Here is a 24,834-nt window from a genome sequence, read left to right as displayed (position 1 = left end):
TCGTAAATCTGTTATGAAATTCAATCTATAAAAATCTACAGGCATTACGAAACATGATATCAAACTTTTTATTCGTTTTAATAGATTAATCGACATCTGTGGACTCAAGATTTGGATTGTAAAGCATCCCAAGAGAGATAACTCTAACTCTGTCAGATAGACAGAACAAAAGACATCCAAGTCTCAGAGCGAGTTCACTGCCCTTTAGTGCATATTAATATTTACCATTTACCATGGTTATAAACTCGATAAACCTACAGTTTGCGTTAAAATATTTTTTAAAACCTGTTTATTTTCCTTTCCGCATGTTACATTAGAAAGACATATATATTACAATAAGCATTGTTATAAAGAAATCTATTGCTGCTGGATATCAACTTGATACAAAACAATTTGGATAGGTTGAATTATTCATTTCATCCTCTGATTCCATGAATGTGTGCATTATTTGTTCACCATCTGAATGTTCACATTTATCACTGAGGATTTTATAAATAAAACCCAACAATCTGCATTTGTATTGATCCAAAAGAATTTCTTGAAATGCATTAGTTTTTAGGAATGGATTCCTTTTCTCGTTTGCAACTGTCAATGGTGACTTTTTCTTCAGAAAAGACCTTATTGTCTGTAATATTTCCAAAATACTGGATTCTGATAATGGTAACATTGTTTCTGAGTTCAGAGAAAAGTTTTCATCAGCTACTAGAGAAAGCTGTGATAAAACATCTGCGACCTCCAATTCCCTCCTCACATCACCATTTCCAATGGTGTCGACCTGTTCATCTGTATCACTGTGAGTTTTTGAGTTGTCTCCCTTTTTTGAATGAGGTCTGCTAACCTGAGCCATACCAAGACAGTACTTCAGTAGAATTTGGTAAAATAAAACATCCTCTCTAAAGACATTCATTTCACTTTTGTCAAACAGCCTCTCTGCTCCCTCCTGAAAAAGAAAAAAATTATTAGTAATAGAAAGTGCTCACCCTAGTAACCACTCTCTCCCATGTGCACATGTAGATAAGATCAGCTATTCCATAGAAAAAGCTTTCCAAAGAATTTTGTCTAAACATTAATATTTTTAACATGAATTTCCAGATAGAAGTTTGACCCACTATTGTGGCACCTTCCAGTATCTATCTCCTAGTGTCTGTTTATATGACTACCGGGGTTTGAAAAATAAAATTGGTGATTAATTCCTGCTTTGCTTGAGAGAATTTGGTGACTTTTTAAAAAATTGAATAAAAAGAAATCTCGAGAAATACAAAAAATACTCAAAATGTCAATACCCCCACTTTGATTTGAATATATGCTGTCATGTCAGTAATGGGAAGACACACAGAAATAACTAAGACTGTGCTAAAATTTCAAGATGTCAAGCACGTGTGAAGAGTAGTTGCTGAGAAAACTGCGATGAAAATTTGTCACAGACAAACACACGTCTTTTGAGAACTTTGAACTTGAAAAGCCCAGAGCTCCAGGGACTATGATTTCAACAAACTAGTTTCTACACTACTTAGAACTGATTATATACTAATGACTAGTCGTGTTTATTCTTTTCCTCAGAATTAGATTTTAAAGTATTTTCCTTATGTAATGATTCAATGAAAATATGACTTTCAGCTGCGACTCTATCAGAGCACATAACGTCTTTAGAGATGATCTTGAACTGAAAAGAAACTTGTAACAAAATTACAAGTAGAACTGATTATATACAATATCAGGAATTCTTTTCCCAGAATTAGATTTTTAAGTATTTTTCTTGTATAAATCTTTTAAATGACCTGACCATTGTTTTTCTTGCTGAATTACAAGTAGGCTTGCATATCAATTCAACCCCCCCCATAAAAGGAATAGTTGTTTATGATCTAACTTGAGTTCCCCTCAACCAAGGATGTATTGGGCCAAAACTGATTAAATTAAAATATGGGACCAGTGAGTTCTGGTGGAACATCAGAAAATAACAGAGAAATACTTTTTGGGTTCAGGTGAGCTAAAAAGGTATCAGTTTCAAAAGCCAGAATAACTGAAAATAAAATGAGTTCACTCTACAGTAGGTCTTCAGTGATCAATAAGACCATAAACTGATTCATGAAATTATAATACATATATATCAGTTTTAAAATTCAGCATGAATTTAAAATTAACCGAGTTCCCTTTAAAGTAGGTCTTAACCAATCAATAACACAATAAATTGATTCATGATATGATATTGACATTCACACCTAACATAAACTGATAAAGTACACTGCTATGACTCAAACTATCTTCAGTAACAGTATATTATTGCATTTCATTACAAGTAGTCAACACCATGGCCTTGATCTTTGTAAACCCATGGTGGAGTGTCTTGATTACTACTGCAGTATTTTGGTGAACACAAGTATTTTGGATGTCTTTATTAGGAAATTAGGGCCCTCCATTTGGAGGACTTTGTGCTCTACTTTTATTAAGCTTACATACATCATCTTCCCCAGGAGAACAATAACTGAAAAAGTTTAACAATATCACTGAGCAATGATATGTTATACCCCCCAGCCATAACTTTGAAGTCCTTGTCTAGATTGAATATACACTTGACATGCTGTTGCTTAGGGCTTTCAAGTGCAAGAAGATCTTTAGCAATAACAAAATTTTTGGTTTTGTGATGTGAGTTTGTTGATGACATTCAATTATTAATTTTTTTTAACAGTTGTGACATTACTTTTAGGCTAAACCTTGTAGATAAAGCAAAAAAGAAGTAAAGTTTAATACATACACTTGAGGATTCATTGTTAATGATCCATGATATCAGAGTTAAGAAGCAGTTAACTCCCTTGGTTCCAGCATGGATGTCCACAAAGGACCTCACCAAGTAATCTAAGGTCAACGAAGGCTGGACAGCTAAAAAATCAAAAGGAGAGCTCTACACATTGTATCATATTTTTACTTGCTACCTCTTTTTAATTTTTTTTGAAATGATAAAAAACAATATGTAATTCAGTATAAATAAACTTCTTTTCATGTAACGCAGAACGTTACTCCAAACTTAGTTCTTTGAAGCATGTGGAATAAATCAGAATTACCTGTTTCAATTAAATGCACATATATTTCAAAAGGTTATGACTTGTCTGCTTTATCATTAGTGACTATTAACTGATTTTTAACCTCTGTCATTTCCCAGAAGCTGCAGTGTCTTGCTGATGACCTCTCTGACCTCAGGGTCATCCTCCTGTTGTAAGCTGGTCAACATTTCCCAGAACTCAAACATTCTCTTAGTTCCTGAGGTAAATTAAAAAATATTTTTAAAAGGATCCCCTAATTTTAACACAACAGTATCTCTATTACATTTATTTACACATTAAAATGTTCAAGATATGATGTACGGGGGCATACCTAGAAAGGAATGAGAGTTTCTGAGGAGACAGAGGGCATTACACTGAATCACCATGACAACTGCGAGTTGAAGGTCAGTGATTTTCTCTGCTCCTACACTATCTCTGAGAATGGCCATCCAGGAATCCACAGGTTCCATGCAGTCTTCTGTCTGTAAACAACACAGGAGTCTTCAAACATCTCACAAAAGAGTATCTGAACCATATACACAATATGTATTGAAAATTATGACATGAAAATTTGCAAGATGTGAATGTTGCTTATCATCAAACTACATTCTAGAAACACATTTTCCTTACCCAGTTTTTTAAAACATCTGCTATTATCCAACGAGTAAATCGTATCACAGCTGCCTTTACTTCATCCCTAGTTAACAGAAATTCCTTATATGGATGAAAATTTATTCTAACATTTCTTTCCTTCATAATTCAAAAAATGAACAACATGAACTTTTCTTCCAATAAATTGAATTAACTTCAAAAAAACAACAGATGTTTGTAAAACACTTATGTCCCCCCCCCCTCCCCCCAAATTGGGATTTTTCCAAGGGGCATAACTCTGTCAAAAATGGCGTTATCGTACACAAAACAGAACTTGACCTAGATATTATCTGATAAATCTGTATACTAAATTTCATTTCAGTATGTGCAACCTCTGCGAAGAAAATGAACGGAAACTGCAAATAAGTGAAATTTTTCTAAGTCCAAGGGGCATAACTCTGTCAAAAATGGCCCAATTGTACCCAAAACAGAACTTGACCTGGATATTCATCTGATATGTCTGCATACTAAATCTCATTTTAGTACATGCATCGGTTGTTAAGAAAATGAATGGAAACTAAGTGGACCGACAGACAAGAGCAAAGCAAGATGCCCTCCCTTCTTTGAAGGGGGGCATAAAAATCTTTAAATGTGAATAATAGAAATAATATCATTCATACCTCGAAGATGATTCTATCACAGTCAAGCATTGCTTTAAGACCTTAAGAAATGAAAAAATTGTGATGAATACATGTAAATGTACAAGGATAAATAATAGGTATTATCAAAAAGTTTGTGGATGGGTACCATCAAATTAAAACTGCTTAAGGTACATCAGTGAATTATCACAATCTTTTCTAGTTATACAGGCATTGACCCAGGAAAAGGCAAACTTTTTAAAATCTTTCATAAACTACTGGGAAATCATTTTAATTCATGATATGGTGTGAAAACTGATTTAAGATTGTGAATTTTCTTTGTGATGGTAGAATTTGACAATTGTAAACCACTGACAAGACATATTTCTCTTACCAAAATAAGTCAGTTTCTGATTATGTTTGATGTCAATAAATATTTGGTGTATATAAAGATTAAGAATACCTGTCTTGAATTTTCCTTGATGCTTATATCTTTCCAATCTTTTTTTTTCAACAAGGGATGTAAATCTAGAGCCTCAAATACCTGAAAAGTCAAAAATATCATTTCATTAAATCTTTCATCTGATACTTATTAATGCTAAATAAATTTACTCTTGTCTTCATTTCATCTAAAGTTCATCTGTGTATTAATCAAGTGTAGGTTTACATTTGAAGTCTGTATCATCAAGTTCATTCTGTGGTCTACTCTTTTAAAATATCATTGAGAAATTACTCCCAAATCCTACTCCTACCTTAATTTGACATTCAAAGTGCTGCTCCTTGTACAAAGCCATGTGATACAGAAAAGGCAGTAATGACATCAAACTCTCTGTGGCAACAGATGACAGGCAGTGGGAGAGCACCTGCTTCACGGGCTCCTCCTCTCGGAACAAGGATATCAGAATATCCAGCACCACCAGTCTAACCTCGTACAGTTCAGAGGCTAACAATGTCTGGAATTTACTCAGAATTTCAGCTGACGACGTGCAGTTTCTGAGTGTTAATTGGAGGTCCATTTTTGCAATCACAGTGAGGTACTCTATAAATCCTGGACTGGAACACAACTCTTTTTTATTGTATATTCCTGATAGAAATTCTTCTGATAAGGCTCCACACAGCTTGTTACTAATGTCTGTGGTGACTTCCTGAATCTTTTGCTCTGGAAACTGCCTCAGAACTAACAGGACTTTCTCTGACACCTCAAAGGCTGCTTGTTTTGTTATGTAACATGGATTTTGTCTGTAAAATAAAAAGTTCATTCCTTTATCTAATTAAAGTATTTCATATTTACTTCAAATGATTTTTCCCTGTGTTTTTATCAATCAAAAAAATTAAAACCAGTCAAATTTTCTCAGGCTTTTTGCTTCTGAAAATTTCATAAATTACACGTACAGTAGAACTTCAGTATCATGAACACTGATCTCAACTACCATGTCAAAGTCCCAATCACTTTTTCTTTCTGTATTTCAACCTAGATATCTCAGATCTTCAGATTTCTCTTGCTTTTCCTCAGTTCCTTACAGTTTGAGATAATGAGGTTAAACTGTATCTCTTCATTAGACTACTTGCTGATGCAGTGTTAAAAAACAATATACGGTAAAAGAGATTAGACTACAATGAATAGAACATTGTCCCAGTATCGGATCTCTACTTACACTTTTGATAAATCCTAAATCTTATAGCCTACCTGCTGAGCAGCCACATTTTTTCTTTCCATAAAGACAATCCAGACTCTGAGCAGTTTATTCCACCAGGCATTGTTAATACCATGTCAAGCAGATTTGAAATCTATTAAAGAAATGAAGGCTTCATTATTCACCTGAGTATCATGCTGCAACTTATACAAGACAAATCCGTATACATTAGCCCTCTCCCAATGTCTCATTTTCAATTTATCTCAACATATAAAAGTGTAAACTTTACTCTGAAACTTATAATACATATATATTATTATAACACCTAAGGCCATATAAAATTGAAATCTTGGTTCTCAAGCATAATGATAAATTTATTATACGCCCCCTTATAACTAGCTAAATATAGCAAAATAAAACTTTAAAGATCGATTGCATAATTTTAATCCATAAAACAACGCATAATAACAAGGGACTTTTTAATGCGCAAGAAAAATAACGTCATGTTTCTGTGTATTAAAGAAAATATATCTGTGGTCTGTTGGATCATGAGACAAGATTCGAGTAAATTAAAATTGAGTGATAAAATATAATAAAGACCTAATTTTGGTAGAGGACTCATTGTTTAAATCATCAAAAGCGTATGCATGTATATTTACATCATTAATAGATCTCTGCCACAAGATCAATACAGCCCATAGGATTCAACTCTCTAGGAATGTCACAATTTTGGTCTATCAAGGGGTATAAAACTGAACCCTAACCAGTGAAATTCTTAAAATTTGATAAAGTGAAAATGACACATCCTAATCATGGAAGCAATTGTTTGCTATACGACTTTCAAATTTTGGAGATAAAGTTTTTATGCAGAAGCAGCAACACTCTAAGTACACACCTCTACCAAAGCCCCGTGTATATGGCTGTGCCTAGCCTCTTCTTGAGATCCAGGGATCAAGTTCAACAGCTGAGACATCACAGAACATAGGTGACCTTTCTGCACTAATGGCTGTAAGGCTATTTACAGGACTAGAACTACATCTCCATTCTTACTAATTCATTAAAAGAAAATAAATTAATATGTAAAAGATTAAGTTTTAGACTCATTATTGCACAAAATCTTGTCATTGTTCCTGTTTCAGCTAATAAGGTAGGATTCTTCTCATATTTCTAATATTTAACCAGAAGTCTCTGTCGAGACTGAAGCTCTACTGGTTTGTACTTATAGGAAAGGAAGAGAAAAGTACTTAAGCAGTTGGAAATTGAAACTTTTCAAAAATTTAATGATATTAAGTCTCTTTAAAATGCAGTCTACTTGCATGCAACATTTATATTATAATCAGACTAAAATTGTATTTGGAGTAGCATTTTGAAAGAATTTCACAGAAATTTCTATTTTTAGTAACCACGGCAACACCGTTCATCGAAATCAAAAACCGATATATAGAATTATGTATCTTACTGTAGTCTACTTGTGTGCCAAGTTATATTGAAATCAGACTAAAACTGTAGAAGGAGTAGCATTTTGAGAGAATTTCACAGAAATTTCTATTTTTAGTAACCACACATCGTTCATCGAAATCAAAAACTGATACACAGAATTGTGTATCTTAGTGTAGTCTACTTGTGTGCCAAGTTATATTGAAATCAGACTAAAACTGTAGAAGGAGTAGCATTTTGAGAGAATTTCACAGAAATTTCTATTTTTAGTAACCACGGCAACACCGTTCATCGAAATCAAAAACTGATACACAGAATTGTGTATCTTAGTGTAGTCTACTTGTGTGCCAAGTTATATTGAAATCAGACTAAAACTATGGGAGGTGTAGCATTTTGAAAGAATTTCACAGAAATTTCTATTTTTAGGCTTCATCGAAATAAAAAACCGATACACAGAATTATGTATCTTAGTGTAGTCTACTTGTGTGCCAAGTTATATTGAAATCAGACCAAAACTGTAGAAGGAGTAGCATTTTGAAAGAATTTCACAGAAATTTCTATTTTTAGTAACCACGGCAACACCGTTCATCGAAATCAAAAACCGATAAATAGAATTATGTATCTTAGTGTAGTCTACTTGTGTGCCAAGTTATATTGAAATCAGACTAAAACTGTAGGAGGAGTAGCATTTTGAAAGAATTTCACAGAAATTTCTATTTTTAGTAACCACGGCAACACCGTTCATCGAAATCAAAAACCGATATACAGAATTATGTATTTAGTGTAGTCTACTTGTGTGCCAAGTTATATTGAAATCAGACTAAAACTATAGCATTTTGAAAAATTGTTTACAGACAGACAGACAGACGGACAGACAGACAGACAGACAGACAGACGGACGGACGACTTACTCTCGCATAATACCTAAGCTAAAAATTAATGAAATTTTCACAGAATCAAGTAGACAATATCAGTAAGTGATAGTATCAGTGAAATTAAATTTGACCGTTTTATATTAGAGGCAAGGTCAGGTCAAGGTCATGATCTTTTTCCTTGACATTAAGAATAAAAAATAACTGTTGCCAATCATGTGATACCTACTTCTATTTCAAAAGTTTAATGATTGTTCTTTTTGCATAAAAACATATTACTATATTGGGTCTATAGCATGATATTACCAAATTTACATGAATAATTTAACTTAACTGGATATTGGCTAATCCAAATTTTCTCTGTTTTTCTTAATTTTTTAGGATATATTAGTCATTTTCATATGCTTCCTATATTTAACTTTTTCTTATTTTCACATATAATAAAGTAGTCTTATAAATGTACAAAATGATACAAAAACAAAAAGTTTTGATCGTTTACTAAGAGAGAGAAAATACTTTTTAAGGTTTTTGGCTCAAATCTGCACTTTGATAGGAAGTGTTTAAAAGCTAACAAAGTTCTAGTTTATTTGAAAAATCATATTTATTTGATATATTTTGAAAGTTTAGTCCCTCATTATTAATTTAACTTACATTTGAAAATTTCTCCAAGTCTTTGATTGTGTAAAAATAATAACTAAATTCATTTTTCTATTATAATTTTGAGAGGCAAAAAGAAGATATTTTCAAGTTCCGCCAACAATATAGTCCCTGCTAGTTTTCAAAAGCAGTTTACCATTTCTATTTAAAGTTGTACAGTTGTGATGAGGAGAAAAATACAAATTCACACCTCAATATATAAGACATATAAGCAAATATACTTTGAATGTTTCATCTAGTCAGAAACCAGAGAAGAATCCTACCTTAACTGACAAATAGTTTCATATCTCGACATACCTAATTACATAAGGGATAAACGCTGCCAGGTTGAGAGAAGTACTAGTGGTGACTGATTTCATTTACGGGGTACAGCCCAGGGTGGAGGTGGAGCTGGTCTGTATCACTTTAACAGTTAGACAATTAGTCAATAAAGTCTACTGACTCCTTTTTTTAAGAACAATCACAAATTTATTACGTGGTAATGTACCGGAAATTACATACAGGTAGTATATATTTAGATTCACAAGGATTCTTTATTCTTGAGTCCTCTTTTGTACATATATTCTCCAATTACATGTATTATTTATTCTTAGGAATAAAATGTGATCTACAGAATAAATGTGTGGTAGATCTCGACTACAAAATATCTAAACAAGTACCTTATATTTCTAGTTGCTATTTCTAACTGGTTCAGAAGGAATGGGTAAAGAACTGGATATTGATGGAAAAACTGACGGCCTGTCTGGCTGTAAATATATTGAAACAATTGATGATTTATACTGACAATCTTTTTACCAGTTGTAGAGCCTAGATATCCAGTAAAGTTTGAGTTATATCCTTGACTTACCAGTTTTTCTTTGACATATTTGACTCATCTTTGCTTCTTTTAACTCCAAAAATTCTGGTCATCATAGTGCTCAGTAAAAGAGTGGAGGAATTCCTCACCTACATATTCAAAACTATGCATTAAATCTAAGCTTATTTACCCTGCCAGTTTGAGGAAGAGCAGAGTATTCACAGAATGGGAAAACTGAATTGATCTAAAATAATTAAAACACAGCTTATATCAAAACTGTTTATATGAAAACACACACTTACAGCCCAAAATGGCGACTGAAATCCCAAAATGGCTGCCCTCAATCCATCAGCAACAAAAGTGGTGACCACCTCCCCCAGTCTGGAGTCCTTGTACAGAGCTCTCAGGATGTTAAGGGCATGGACCTAGCATAAAAGAGAAGCAGTTTCTATTTAGATACATGTATTAGTATTTTATTTTTTCCTAAGACAACATCCCGATCAAAAGTATAATTTCAGATTTATCAAATTTATCAAATTATGCTTCCTTTTTCTGCCTTATGTCTTCAGAGAGGGCCAACTGCCATTAAACCATCAAAAAATGCATTTAATTTTTTAAGGAATTTTTTCACTTAATTAAAACGAATTTAACAAAATTAAAAAAAATCAGGCTAAAAAATTTAATGAAAATTTTATATAACTGATTTTTCAACTGATAGGTAGATTAACATTGTAATGGTCCGTTTTGGACGCTATGATACCGTGAAGTTCTTAAAGAAGGGGTAATAAAAATATTATTAAAGAAAAAGTAATAAACATATGCTCCTGAAATTTAAAACACAAAAATGTTAGAATCTGTCGAACACTTTTACAATTTTTTGTATAAAACATTTGTTTCCGTCATATTTTACGGTACTCTGTAAAGTCAGGAGAATTCGTTAATTTTTGGCATTTTGAGATGCCCCCTCTGGAAACAAGCTGATAGAATTTTGTGTTTCTTACACATAATGTACAATATAGTATTATTCATCATATATTATAGTTTGAGCAAGTCTATTGTAGTATTTGTATAATTTGCTTTTAAGTTACACATATAATCTCCAGTAAATGTATGTATTTTGATACATTATTATACAAAAATACCTGGGCTAATTTTCTTCAAACTTGGCATGTGCACTTAAGTCAATGTAAGTTATAAATGGTATAAAAATAAAGAGTTTTGCTATTGTAGTTTTCATACAATAAACCACAGTTGGCCCCCTTAAGAGAGGATTCTCATCAAAACATTTTAATTGTTCCAAGATCAGCTTCATAAAATGCCTTTATATGTTACAAACCTTGGAATTAGACAATTCTTTAGTGTCCTCCTTTAGAGCCAGTTGTAGCAGTTCCCTCATGGTCAGCTTAAAACATGGCCGCCCAGTACTGTTGGGTTCTGTACTAACTAAAGTCTGGAGAAAAGGTATAGCTGTTTCAGTAACTATGCAAAGTGTATAGCAACGCACATTAAAAACAAAATCTGCATAAAGACAGTTGAAAATAATATTAAAAGGCTACACAATGATCTTCAGTAAATTAGTTGTATATTGGTCCATCATTATAGACATGGTCTGAAATATGAGGTAGGAGAGACTTGCTGCAGTAAATTCTACCTGTACAAAGAATGGGATGCCTGCACTTCTTCTGGTAGCACACAGCTTGTTATTCTCATCATCATTTTTAATGTCAGCCATCACTTGTTCTAACCAGAGCTTGGGTAACTGGTGGAGGGTCTTAATGTTACATCTAGTCAAACATATATGGATATTTTTATCAATGAAGAAGTCAAAGAAAAATGTACACTAATTCTTTTAATGATAAGATCTATAGTAATTAAAAAATTGGTGAAAACTGATGACTCCTATGGAAAGTAATTTTACCTCCACAGCATTTCACACTGTTTGACAAACCCAGCACATGCCAACTCAAATGCTCCCCTGTGTATAGACTCCATTAACTGCTTTTTGAAATACTCTCCAATGACCTTATTCTGTAAAAATTAAAGAAATTTAATCAAGGACATAGAAGTAGTGTAAAATAATTACTACATAACTGACATTGACTGTCCTCAGAATCTACAAGTGCCCTCCTCTTACCATTGTTCACTTCTGTAGCTTTAACATAATTGTAGCTACTGTACTGCCTGAAGTAATTGAGTTACAAATTCTGTTCTCAGCATTGATCAATACAAAAATTGTAATATTTTCCTTCTGGAAAATCTCTATTTCCATACTTGTATAGTAAACTCCTTTTCTTAATGATAACACTAGCTCCATACAGTGTGCACGTTATGAAGAGAATTGATTTTAAAAAAAAATTATTATTTGTCAGTAAGATTTTCCCCTCCTCTTCTTTTTGCCCTTAATCTACTTTAACCACTTGTTTCTCACTGCATTACACAATACACAAACCCCTTGTATCTCTTTCTGCTTAGTAGTACCTGCTGAACAGTGAGAAGTCCTATGACTGAAGTCTGTGGTGATGTTATTGGAGCATCAAATGTCAGCTGTCCCAGTAACAATGACACTTCCTTGACATTCCTCCAACAACAGACGACGAGGTACTCTGGCATCAGTGTGACAGTCTCCACACAGCGCTCGGCTTCAGAGCTACCCAGCTTTCCCTCCTTGGCAAAGATGGACTCTACACCTAAATATAAATTTAATAAATTACAACAAAAGTGATACATGGCTCCACAGCATGTGATTATTTATAGGCTTAATCTCAAGACCATATAAGCTAGTGACTTCAAGACTAAAGCTGTCTCTTGTAGAAATCTTGGCCTATCAGATAAATTCTAAACAATATCTGACATAGAAGACTTTAATTGAAGAAACAAGGCAAGATATCAGCAGAATAAGATAAAAACTTTCTCAAAACCTTTGAAATGAGATTACACAAAGCAAACCATAAATCAGAAATGAGACATTTGTGACATCTTACCTTTGATGGCTTCCTCAGGGACGTTCCCCTCAGGTGAGCTATTCTGTACAACAGGAGAAACGATATCTGATATCTCCAGACAACACGACAGAAGCTTCTCCATCAGAGGATGCCACAGCAACAATTCCTCTGTAGTCAGCTTTCTGAAATAGAATTTCACCAGCATAACATCAAGGTCTTGTCTTCCTATGAAAAACAGTAGCTGGTTATCTTATGTAAACAGCAAAAATTGAATATCATTGAACAATCTGTGTATACTATTATCAATCAATATTATCAATGGAGATTAAAAAATATGCGTGTTTGACTACCTATAAAATTAAGTCTTACTTCAGATTGACATCAAACAGGATGTATCTGATGCAGTGTAATGTGGGATACATTGGTTTTGTTGCTGCTGCAATAAACAATCCAGTCTTGGCAACCTTCAGCTGATCCTCTAAGTACAGTAACAAAATCCACAGCAACAGCACAGTCCCCCCTGATGAATTACTATTTTGGAGGGACAATTTCTGGAGAGCTGAGCTCAGACTCTGTGTTCCGTCCAGTATCTCCTTCCACTGTGTCAGGGCAGCAGGAGTTAGGTACTTAGTGAGGGTCTCCTGGGAACTGAGCAGGAAGTCCTGAATCCTAGGCTGTAGGAGTAGGATTCGTAGGAGGTAGGCTCCTGTGGTACAGTCCTGTGGGCGGTTACTGCCAGCTAATTCTAGACCTATGTCTAACAGCTCAGACTCATTCATATTGATCAGCTTCTTCGAAACAAAACAAACAAATGTATCAAACACGACCATGTCAAACTGTTTACAATTCAATGCATTGAAAAGAAATGTACTTTATCTTGAGTAGATTGAATTCTGATAAAGTTTCTTATTCTGCACTTTGTATATCGCAGTACAGCAGATCTGTGTCTGAATTAAAATACCTTGAGATGAAGTCCCTGGTTGAAGCATTGCTTCAGTATATTGAAGGCCTCTTTCTTGTTGTCTTCAAATGTGTCCGTCATACATTCCATCAGTGTTTGGATGTGACAACCTTTCCACTCCTCCCAAATGATATAACCTTAAAACATTTATATACCCTTTCAATTAGAATACTTGCTTAAAAACAAACAGGCGAATTCAAAGAATTATGTTCCTCTTTCTTCAGGGTTTTATTGGTTTAACTGTAATGAAATATTGCATACCGTAATTAAATTTTCTGAAATAGAACTCTTCAGCTAACAGTGTTTACAGCTTCCTCAAGTTATAGAAAAATGATCAAATCTAGACTTACCTCCCTTGTTAGGAGGCTGGAGAAGATGAACCATGATTGACAGAACAGATAGGGCTGTGGTACGTCTGGCAAACGCTGACCCCGGGTAGAGGGAGTGAAGTAAGAACTGGAACAGCCAGGAACCAAAGGTCTGTAAAATAAATGTTACAACTAAGTAACAAGGTACCACCAGGAATTTTATGTACTAACAGAGAATATCATCATACCTTATATGATACCAAAATACTGCTGACTTCTGGATGTGTTTTTCTGGACTGAAGTTTCCTGCACAATGCACCTTCACTCTCTTTAAATCTGATAAACAGCTACAAAGTACATGTAAAATATCTGCTGAAGTTTTTCAACTAAGGTCATCCTCAGTACACAAATATATTTAGTTAGGTCAAATTTTCTGTACAAGCCTTGATACCTTTTTAACATGAGCCACCATGTGTTGTCTAAAGGATGGGGATTGATTCTTCATATTCCACTGGATGAAGTATTTCAGTAATCTGAACTCTGATTGGTAGATTGGTTCTGATGTCTTGTGGTTTTCACAGAGTAAGGCAAATGCATCCAATCTAGCCTAAATACAAGAACATTAATTACATATGTTCAACATTTCAAGCACTTATTCTTATTTCTTCTTAAGGGTACAGTGTGGCAAGCCGTTAATCTAGTCCCCATGACTCTCTCAGGTTAATGTTTTTTTTGTTGATATTCTCTTTATCCCAAAATAGATTCGGTCCAAACTTTTCAGGCACAATAACTACTGTAAATGTATTATATGTAGCATGTACAATATTTGGCAGAAATTGATTTTTGAACAAGTTAGCGTATATTTGATTTAGTGCATTTCTTAACGTTTTTATTAATGTACAGTGGCGTGCCAAAAGTGAAGATAATTTTATTTTTTCTCTATATATTTCATTGAAAACAACATTTTGTAAAATCATAGGTAAATGGTCAATTTTTGTCCAATTTAATTCTTTATTTCAGTACTTAAACCAGAAAATGTGTAGTTATCTTTCTTTAAAAGGTCATTACACGTTTAATATGTAGTAAAATATAGTTCATCACTAAACATCAGTTCTAAAATTCAAGATCAATGTTGACTATATAATTCATTGTGAGTATATGACTTAAAAAATCATGTCACACTTAAATTACAATATTTTTAAATTATCAATGCTTAACAGATAAAAATTATTGTTTTTTTTAACTACAACAATTTCTTGGATTATCAAGAAATTTTTGATAAAATCTGTCAAGAAATGTTGTCATACCAGCGATTTTACAAAATATTGTTTTCAATGAAATATATAAAGAAAAAATAAAATTATCTTCACTTTTGGCACACAACTGTATATACCTGGTATGTTTTTAAAAGACATTTAGCATTGTACTTGAATTAGCGGAAGTTTCTTTCCGCCAAAAAACGCTACAAAAAATACACTGCCAAATGTAATACTTTTACAGTGTGTTGAATTTAATTAAAAGAAAAACAAAAATTTCAAAAATATTACGAATGACGGCATACATGAACTAAATTGAAGAGTTTGATAAATCAGTATCCATTTTTTGGTTTCTACATTTATAATGCCGAAGGACTAGATTTATCGCTAGCCTAGAAGTTTGTTGTAAAATTTACCTGATCATCTGTGTGGCTAAGGGCTTGTTTGACAAGTTCTATCTTCACTACTCCATACAAACAGTGTGACGACTCAGTTGTAGAATTGTCTAACAGCCCCATGACTCGAGCTCTCCTCAAACACATGATTAGGGCACCTAGCTGGTCATCTGAAACTGCAACATTGATAAACTGATACATGCCTGATTATCCATATATAGATAATACATTACTAAAATGTAAACAACTCAAAGCTAATGACCTATAGGAATACACACTATATTAGTTTTGCATCTGGAATTAACAGTAATTGTCCCTATATACCCAGTAAATGATACCTGACTGATTGTCATTACACAGAGATGAAATCATGTACTCCAAGGTGTCTTTTCCTGTTTTCAGAAGTTTGGGGAGGACATACTGTAAATCAGAAACAAATCACCCACTGAGGAACAATTACATTGATAACTGAAATAGAAAAGGATTTGAGAATTACAGTATAAAGTTGTCACCTCAATGACATATGTTCTCTGTTGTGAGTTGTTTCCCATCATGCACTGCAGCATGGGCCACACCCAAATCTTTTGCCACTGCTTCCTGTCTTGTTTAGAAATTTCTTTGAGATGCTCAGTTAAAAGCTTGTCATACAAATCACTAGCCTGGAAAATAGTTACAGACAAGAAATTATAAGGACAGGAATTTAACATCTTATATAAATGACTACTAGTATGAACTGGATAAAATGACATGGTTCAAACTAGGTCAAGACACATCTTCACATAGAAAGCAATCTTTGTATGAAGTATGTACTTTCAACTTATTTCTAGAATAAAGCTGTGAACTGGATGAGAATCTTAGGCAGATGGACAAGGTGTTCCCATCATGTACATTATGTAAATACCATATCATTGTGTTTTGTTAAATAGTGAAAAGAAATTACATAACAAGCCACAGTCTGTTCTTTAAGGTTGTTCAGAATGTCCTGTGCGAGGTCTGGACTGAGCTGAAGTAGTGTTGAGACTTTAAAATTCTCGGCCAGTATTCGGAGTGTTCCATACTTCCCCTTGCTTGACCAGCTGACGTCTAGCAGGAGAGATCTGGTCAGGTCCAGCAGGAACCGGTCCTCTGAAGCTAATTATAGAAACAATTAAATGGACTCAACATTCAAAAAAATTCACGGACTGCACACACTAAGCCCCCCTCCTCCACCCGTGCCACGCTGTTTTAGTGCCATATGCCACTTTTCAGATTATCTGTTGTCACTTGTTGAAGATGTCCTTGTGTTTAACCTTATGTGTGAAGGCATACAGTTAAAATGCAAACTCTGAAAACTTATTATAACAATTCAAGTCTTTAGGAATTTGTATATTAGGCCTGGGAATTCATGTGTAATGGGAGAGGAGAAAAATGCATCAGACCAGACTGGGATTTGAACCCGGGCCCCCTGAATCTCCGGTCAAGTGCTCTACTAACTGAGCTGTTCAGCCACTGGCGATCGAACCCGGCTGACCGCCACACATGAATACAAATCAGATGATTCTTAGTGACACTATGAACTAAATTGTCACTGTAATGATTCACATTGAATTAGTTTCTTTCTGATAGATTTTTGTGTGTGTTCTTTCCTTCCACAAAAAAAGTTTACAGCGAGCAATTACTATTTTTCAAAATGTTTGCAATTTTAGATTTAAAATATTGCAAGCTCCCCACGTATTGCTCTTCCTTAGTAATAGTTAGATCATATTAAGTAAAATTTTAGTGGTTAAGAAGGGGCGGAGGGAGCAATTTTAGATTTAAAATATTTTCATTGGCTAATAAGTCAGCGCGCGGAGTTACTGCATAGACATAAAATCTTAACAATTAAGTGATCAACTTAATAGCTGCTTCCTTAATGGGTATTAAAAAATATAACATCATATTGTACACACAAGTAGGGGGGTACCTCATTCCTTGTTAATTTCAGTATTATAAACACAACAAGAATTTCTCAAAGGTAACAATAATTTATGAACAGATCTCAGAATCAACAAGGTATAAAACATGAGTTGTTGGGCATTGCACAACATGAGTTTTATCGTACACTGGGGTACAGAGCCAAACAAGTTTGACATTAACAAAGAATTAATTATTTAAACATGCTGTGTTTTTAAAAAAATACACATGGATTAAATTATAGGAACATTCTGGATGTTATTCTAAACTGTAAGTAAATATTTTGTTCCTAGAAATATATGTATGTATATCTGTCACAAAAATATCAATTGGTATAGCAGACAAACTGTCACAATGTTAAGCTAATAAACGTACAAATAACTCCCTGAATATGAAAAAAAGTTTGCAACAATTGTTCTATCAATAATCCAGGTATAAGGGTTTCAAGGTGGTAGAAAATTAAATTTCATGTACATTATTTATAGGTCTTACAATAGTTACAACAAGTACCGGTACATTTTGACTATCTAAAAATAATCCTGGTATAATGTAAGGCCAAGAGAAGCCAACACAAGTGAATGGAATGACCAAGAGAATAAGTGAAGAAGCCTTAAGGACTTACACCAATAGGTTAGAAAACAAATCTTTGCTGGCCATGAATTTTTGTGATTTACTGTATTCATGTTTATTTTGACCTAATAGTTTCACATTCTTGATTTTATTATACCTTTTGCATGAGTTGCAGCCTTGTGTACCTTAATGACAGATTCAAAGATGTCCTTGGCAGTAAACCTTATTACCTGTCAAAAATATTGTATTGCAATTACAAAAAAACGTCAATAGGTATTAAAACCTTCAGATACTTGAAAAAAATGAACTGTATAAATTCACTATTTGCATCAACTTTAATTTCCAATTTGTCAGTCTGAAATTGAACATTCTATATTAATACAAAATAAGTTTTTATACAAAGAATGAAAGAAAGTATTGATGGTCATATCTATTTACTCCTTCCTTATTTTATTTGCGAGATATACATGTAACTAATCTGTATGTTATTTACAGTTCAGTGTAACAGAGCCCTTACGTCTGTTGTATCCTCCCATATCATCCACACAAACTTCAGTACCCTCTGCAGCAGCTCCCCAGAACCAACTAACCTCCCCACCACCTCAGGCCCACAGCTATCTGACTTCAAACATGCCCTAGTTTATAAATAACAAATACACATGTACAGTTCAATTTCTCAAAAATAAGTAAATCATGTAAAACAAAAACATTCAGGATGACATACAGAGATCTATTGGTCCACATGAGGACAGTCCGTGCCATCTGAAGTTTCCCACTCGTGTCAAGATTTCTGAAAACAAATTAAATAAGGAACTGAGTTTCTGACATCAAAATATGTACAAATGCAATTTACTCACTTCAGTTTAGGATAAACATTAAACTTGATTTCTTGTACATTGTCACATCAGAGCATTATTTTTCACAAACTTTAAAAGGGTTGTAGAAAAGCATCCAACCTTGAACCAATTGATAATATTTTGTTCAGCATGAGATCCACCAGTAAACTCTTGCTGTCTTTGTTGTGATTTAGTAAGTCTGAAACATCCAACTGAGCCAGAATGCCAAACCACAAGCACAAACAGGAAGTAGGGGAGAACTGGGATAGAACACTCCTACAGAAAGATGTCCTTAACAACCAGTCGGGAATAGGAGTACTTTTCATATCCTCACCAAATACAATGTCCAAGATCTGAAATCCATATACAGTAAAACTCTTTTAGTAAAAACACAGATATTGTGATTCCACAGATGTAGCGAAGATGTCCCAGTGACTTCATTATAACCGAGTTTTACTGTATAGTACAAGGCTATCATACATTTCTGAATCTACACTGTATTTATTTTTATGTTTCAAATTTTTCTCACAAATGATTATCTTATATTGTTTTTATACCAGATCTGCGGTATTCTGTCCTATGGTGAGCTTTAGCAGGAGGGTCAGGCACATGCTGCCACTGGTTTTACAATCCAACAGGAAATTATCTAACAAAGAACAATATTAAAGTTACCTAGGTGATAAGAAAACAACTTCAATTGAATCATTTAAGGGGCCAATGAAATGCCCCCCCCCCCAAAATGTCTCTCTCTCTCGCATTCGTTTTGGAAAAAAATTGGCATGAGAACCAGAGAATTAAATTCATGTAGCCCTCAGTATCAGCATTTCATAACCTAATTTACATTTAGTGCTTCATAAAATAAACAACCTAAATATAGGCATCCTACACACCTGATTTGAGTATCAGCATTATATTTTCAATAAACGTCTGTGCGACAGATTGGAGGTCTGTCTGTGTGTAAGGCCCTGCCCCTCCAATGTTCCCCGTACATTTCTGGACCAGTTTACTGGAGGCTTGTAAGGTGGCCAGACAGTGATGCATGACTTCATTATCCTCCACAGGAGACAGGTCAGTACTAATGATAAAGGTTTACTTTACATTACATGTACAATGAATATATCACATAACTTAAACTATTGTAAAATCACATATTTTCAGGGGGGAGGGGCAAATTTGTCATGGTTTGAGGAAAAAATATTGGCTGTTTGTGGGATTTTGATTTCGTGGATGATGAATTGCTGAGTAATTATGTATGTAACATTTTACATTTCATGATGGACATGACTTTGTGGGTCATACCTCAAAAATAAAAAAATTATTAAAGACCCCATGAAAGTTTGTGATATCACAGTATCAAATGATATTTTACATCCTAAAAAATTGAATTTATATTCGTTATTTTAAAACATTTGTAAATGCTGCACAAAGGTGTACAAAATTTGAAAACTATACCTCTTAGTAGCTAAAAACTTTGTCAGAGCTCTGGTTAAATATTTTAGGACTGAAAAAAAAGATGGACAAACATGGTGATACTGTGGTAGTATAGCCATCTGTTTTGATGGCCATCTAATTTTGGCTTATTTCATTGCTAAATCTTTGTCTCAAATTTTTCAAATAGCCACTAATAAAGATTGATATTTGCACTGTTTGTATCATTCAAAGTCAACTATCCTTTTCTTATACTTTGAAGCATATGAAACCATAGTTTTATAACAACCAAAATAATACACTACACAGTAACTTAGGGAATATATTGAAGAAAATTCTTATACTAATTTTTACCTGGTAGAAAGATCAAAGTAAGACACTGCTCCCCTGCAAAGAGGAAAAACTATGTATCAATATTTATCACATATTTTCACCTTTATCCCGTTGATATAGCTCATGTGATATCGTTTTCGTATCAACACTATGTATTCCTACGCTGCATGACGTAATGTAAATAAACAAATACATGAACATGAAGAAGAGAATGACTTAGTTTGTCAATTTTCACTTTATTTGATATATTTTAACAAATTTTCATTCATGTATTTAAAAAAATAAGTGCTAAAATACTTTTAATTCTTTCATTTTTGTACGAACTATTTCATACAGCGTAATATTATTTAGTACGTTATTTGGTCCGAGGTAACCAAAAGGGAACTTTGAATTAGATATAAAGACAAAATACCCATTTATAGTGAAAAAAAATGTGATAAAAAGAATCTCCCATGGTTTGTGGTTAGATATGATTTTTTATCCAACTCGTTGTGTGTTTTCTATCCCCTCGCCAAGGCTCGGGGATAAAAAAAACACACAACTCGTTGGATAAAAATCATATCAAACCACAAACCATGGGAGATCCTATATATATTAATAACGCTAAGGGAGAGATGGAGAGGAAGAGTTTTAAGTCATTATGTCTATTAAATTAAAAACTTGCATCACCTTTTTGTATACATATCTAAGGCATATAAAGTTTTCCATAACTCTATAAGTAAATATGTATTTATAAATTTAGTTAAGGAAGGGGCAAAAAGGAGAGGGAGAGAGTTTTTAAATTTGTATATATGACATATCAAAAACTTGCATCCCCTTTTTGAGTACACACCTAATGTAAAGTTTTCCATGAGACAGTATATCATGTTCACATTTTGTCGAGCAGCTAGGAGATCTCCCACCTCACCAGTTATCTTCATTAGGACTTCTTCTTTCATCCGTTCACACAGTAAGGTTTTGAATTCATTGTTAAAATTCTGGAATGTACTACAATTAAACTGTACATGCAATACATATATAAGGAATCAAAAGAACTCCAATATGCTCTCTTGGAATAAAACAGGAAAAATCTTACCAGGATAGCTAAGTATCAGCTAAATTGGATTTGTTTACAATTTCAATCATAATATACACTGTTAAATCATAGTTCCAAGATATTTGTGTACCTTGCCAACAGCCTTTTTGCTGTGTGTTTAGGAGGACAATTCAGGTAGATGTTGACTAAGATTGTGACAGATGAAAGTATCTTTGACCCTATGCCTTCTCCCAGAAAACATTCCTGGGTTTCTTTGCATAGCTGGAATGTTAATTTAATTAAAGTGATTATACATAAATTGTATAGGCATAATCTCATTTCATAATAAAAACCTATAGTAGTAGTACATAGAGTTGTGGGTTTTTTTCACCTTGGTATTTTATTTTAATTCTATTTGATAAAATTAAATTAGATTTGTTATGATAGGGTGCAGACACACTGTTAATCTCTCCAAGAGCATTCCTTCAGATTTCAAATACAGCCAGTAGATATATGTATAAATATGTATATACCCTGTCAATTTCTTCAAATCTTATTGTCTCAGATAAAAGATAGTTATTATTACCTAATATCATGTTACTATAAATTCAAATAAAATCTTACCTCCTTAAGAATAACAATTTGTTGTTTTATGTCTTTTGATTCAAATAACTTTTGAAACTCTTTGTTTAATAAATTTTCTTCCTCTGGAACATTTTCGTCTGAAATAAATGTTATGTTTTTAAGTGTTTCCATGAGTAAAATTATATCTACAATGATAATTACTAAAAGGTCATTTTTAGACTGTTTTAAAGTTTTCAGTTTGCACCGACAGTCTGGACTACAAGTTTTCCCTTCAGAAAAGTAAACCGATATAGACTACATCCAGAGGCATGGATATAAGCTATACCTGTCCACCTCCCTGCAAATATTAGTGCTGAAGAAACTAATATATAGTTCATTGTTTCGGGCAGTATTCCAATGGATCAGGACTAAAATCATCATCATAATGTAAAACTGAGCAGGAAGATTTTGCAAAATTTTTTTTTATTTTCAAATACAGTCAATCCTTGTTATCTCAAACTCAATGGGCTGAGAAAAAAATTGAGATACCCGAAGATTGGAGATATTGATGGTAAAATACTTAAAGACTAGGCTGGGTATTGGCCAGAGATTTTGTATTGCGATATATTGTGATATTTATAACTGTATTGCGATGTGTATTGCAATATTTTCAACATAATTAAAATGGCATTTTCTCATATTAACTTCAATTTACCGTAGAATGTACATACCTAAATAAGTAACCAAAGGGGAAAAGAATCAAGTTGCCTTAATTACACATATATACTGAAATACACCCATGCAACAGATTAGAACTGTCTTAATGTTTTGCTTAAACAAAAAAAAACTTTCTGACAACTTTTCTTAATATTTTTAATGATAGAATTCCTGAGTCAAAACATTTTGGTATTACAAAAACGTATTGAAATACAATATTTTTTGTGATTGTATTGCAATATACTGAAATATCGATATTTTTTGCCCAGCACTATTAAAGACCGAGGTTTTCAAACAGTCCTCAGGTAAGTTTGCTGTGGGGTGGAGCTTAATTGAAGCGGGTGAGAAGCCCAGAGGGAACAACGCTAGGTTGTGTATACCTACCAAAATATACAGGATGTTACTTGAATGTATTACCTATTTCCTACGACATAATAAAACAAAGTTAGGCCCCTATTGGTTTTTCTTCTGTAGGTCAAATGTTGACCGTAAAATTCGGAAATAAAGCGGGCAAAATATTTTTTGTTATGGACAGAATACTACTGAAATTCTTTCTTTTATAATTAATAGTTTTTTTTAGATAATGTGACAATTTCAATTATACTGTATTTCAAATGGGACCAAAATCTTTTATTGAAAGCAGGCGATGACAAACGGAAGCAATTCGAATTGGAAGTCTTGTATGCAAAACAAAAGAAGAAAGAGGGTCATAAATAAATCTTTCAATGTAAAACAAACAAAAAAATACTCTGCAATGACTTTTGTCAAAAATTGCACTATGTCTGTATAGTTTCAAACTACACGCTCAACTGTCTCTGTAAGCTCCGACGAAATCTATGCTCACAGCTAGTCGAGATGTCTTGTGCGACTTTTCTTTGAAGTGGCTGATCAGTGTGTCGACTATGATTTTTGATACAGCTGAGCTCACCCCAACAGTCACATTGAAAAACATATTGTTTGGTTTGTTATAAATTTGAGTTATTTTCAGTATAATCTCAGCGAGATGTCGTAGGGACTAAAATATTTGGTCGGACGTCCATGTCGTAGTGGACGTCCGACCAAATATTTTAGTCCCTACGACATCTCACTGAGATTATTTTCAGTACAACTCCTTTCATATTCTTCAAAATCATTTTGAAGGGGGCTGCATTAGAACTATAAGGGATGTACTCAACCTTTATCTGTGGTGGTGAGAGCTTGTCCACAGACACAGAGTGTTTTAGCTAAGTACTGTTTTTAAGGAATGATCCTTTACATCATGGGTTTGAATAAACTGTTGAGCACCAGTAAAAAATGCTGCCCTCTACAAGCGGCTGATGGCTTCACAATATAAGTGAAAAAGCCGTAAGAACAAAAGCAACGAACAAATTGAAGATGGGGAGACTAAATTACCTTTGACTTTGTATACATCTTGCAACAGATTATCTCTGACCAGATCAAGACAATCCAGATATTCCTTTTTCTCTAGTGCCGACATTTTCAACAAATAGCCTAAAATGTTTATTAAGAAAGTTGCTTGTGGTATTCTCTTTTGGTAAGTATCATGTTGACCGATTCAGCGATGTTTTCCACCAAATGGCAAATGTAGTCTGACAGCAGCATTTTCACTCATGTGGGCCGCTGTACCAGTGAAAACTGTCGCTAGTGCTCAGTGTCGCTCTGAAAAAAGCGGTAGCCGTGCAATTCGACACTCGTATAATTAGACCCCGAGAAAGTTGTAATCGCCTTATATAGACGCAATTAGTGTTTAAAATGAAGTAAAATCGAAGTAATAAAGTTCCAAGACTGTTAAAGAATTCTGGTTTTTTGAATATTTTCAGCAAAATCTTGAAAAATAAGTGTTTGACATTCGACGCTATTGCATCGCGATCGGCATCTGATCTGGGCTTTCATGTGATACTTCATCTCTAAAAT

General features: G+C 33.7%; 1 protein-coding gene across 1 annotated transcript; it reads right to left on the bottom strand.

The window, feature by feature from the left end:
- Positions 1-289: 289 nt before the first annotated feature.
- Positions 290-24,535, bottom strand: LOC134264030 (tRNA (32-2'-O)-methyltransferase regulator THADA-like). Its single transcript, XM_062746330.1, is given in 42 exon segments — positions 290-940; positions 2,753-2,877; positions 3,142-3,255; positions 3,370-3,520; positions 3,669-3,735; positions 4,310-4,350; positions 4,731-4,811; positions 5,020-5,506; positions 5,955-6,055; positions 6,797-6,920; positions 6,922-6,939; positions 9,165-9,218; positions 9,220-9,270; positions 9,527-9,613; positions 9,715-9,812; positions 9,966-10,088; positions 11,000-11,113; positions 11,315-11,447; positions 11,582-11,691; positions 12,142-12,350; positions 12,645-12,787; positions 12,975-13,396; positions 13,567-13,703; positions 13,917-14,046; positions 14,123-14,221; positions 14,326-14,481; positions 15,547-15,701; positions 15,864-15,945; positions 16,038-16,184; positions 16,466-16,656; positions 18,185-18,257; positions 18,545-18,662; positions 18,752-18,817; positions 18,984-19,216; positions 19,421-19,509; positions 19,754-19,938; positions 20,316-20,364; positions 20,646-20,678; positions 21,457-21,611; positions 21,791-21,921; positions 22,264-22,361; positions 24,313-24,535. Coding segments are annotated over 42 exon segments (5,832 nt in total). The 5' UTR covers positions 24,398-24,535; the 3' UTR covers positions 290-373.
- Positions 24,536-24,834: the final 299 nt, after the last annotated feature.

Source organism: Saccostrea cucullata, unplaced genomic scaffold (assembly GCF_032062105.1).
Source record: "Saccostrea cucullata isolate Sc308-1 unplaced genomic scaffold, CSIRO_AGI_Scuc_v1 ctg339, whole genome shotgun sequence".
NCBI classification, from domain to species: Eukaryota; Metazoa; Mollusca; class Bivalvia; order Ostreida; family Ostreidae; genus Saccostrea; species Saccostrea cuccullata.
Note: the sequence above shows the minus strand (reverse complement) of the source record. Positions and strands in the feature narration are given on the sequence as shown.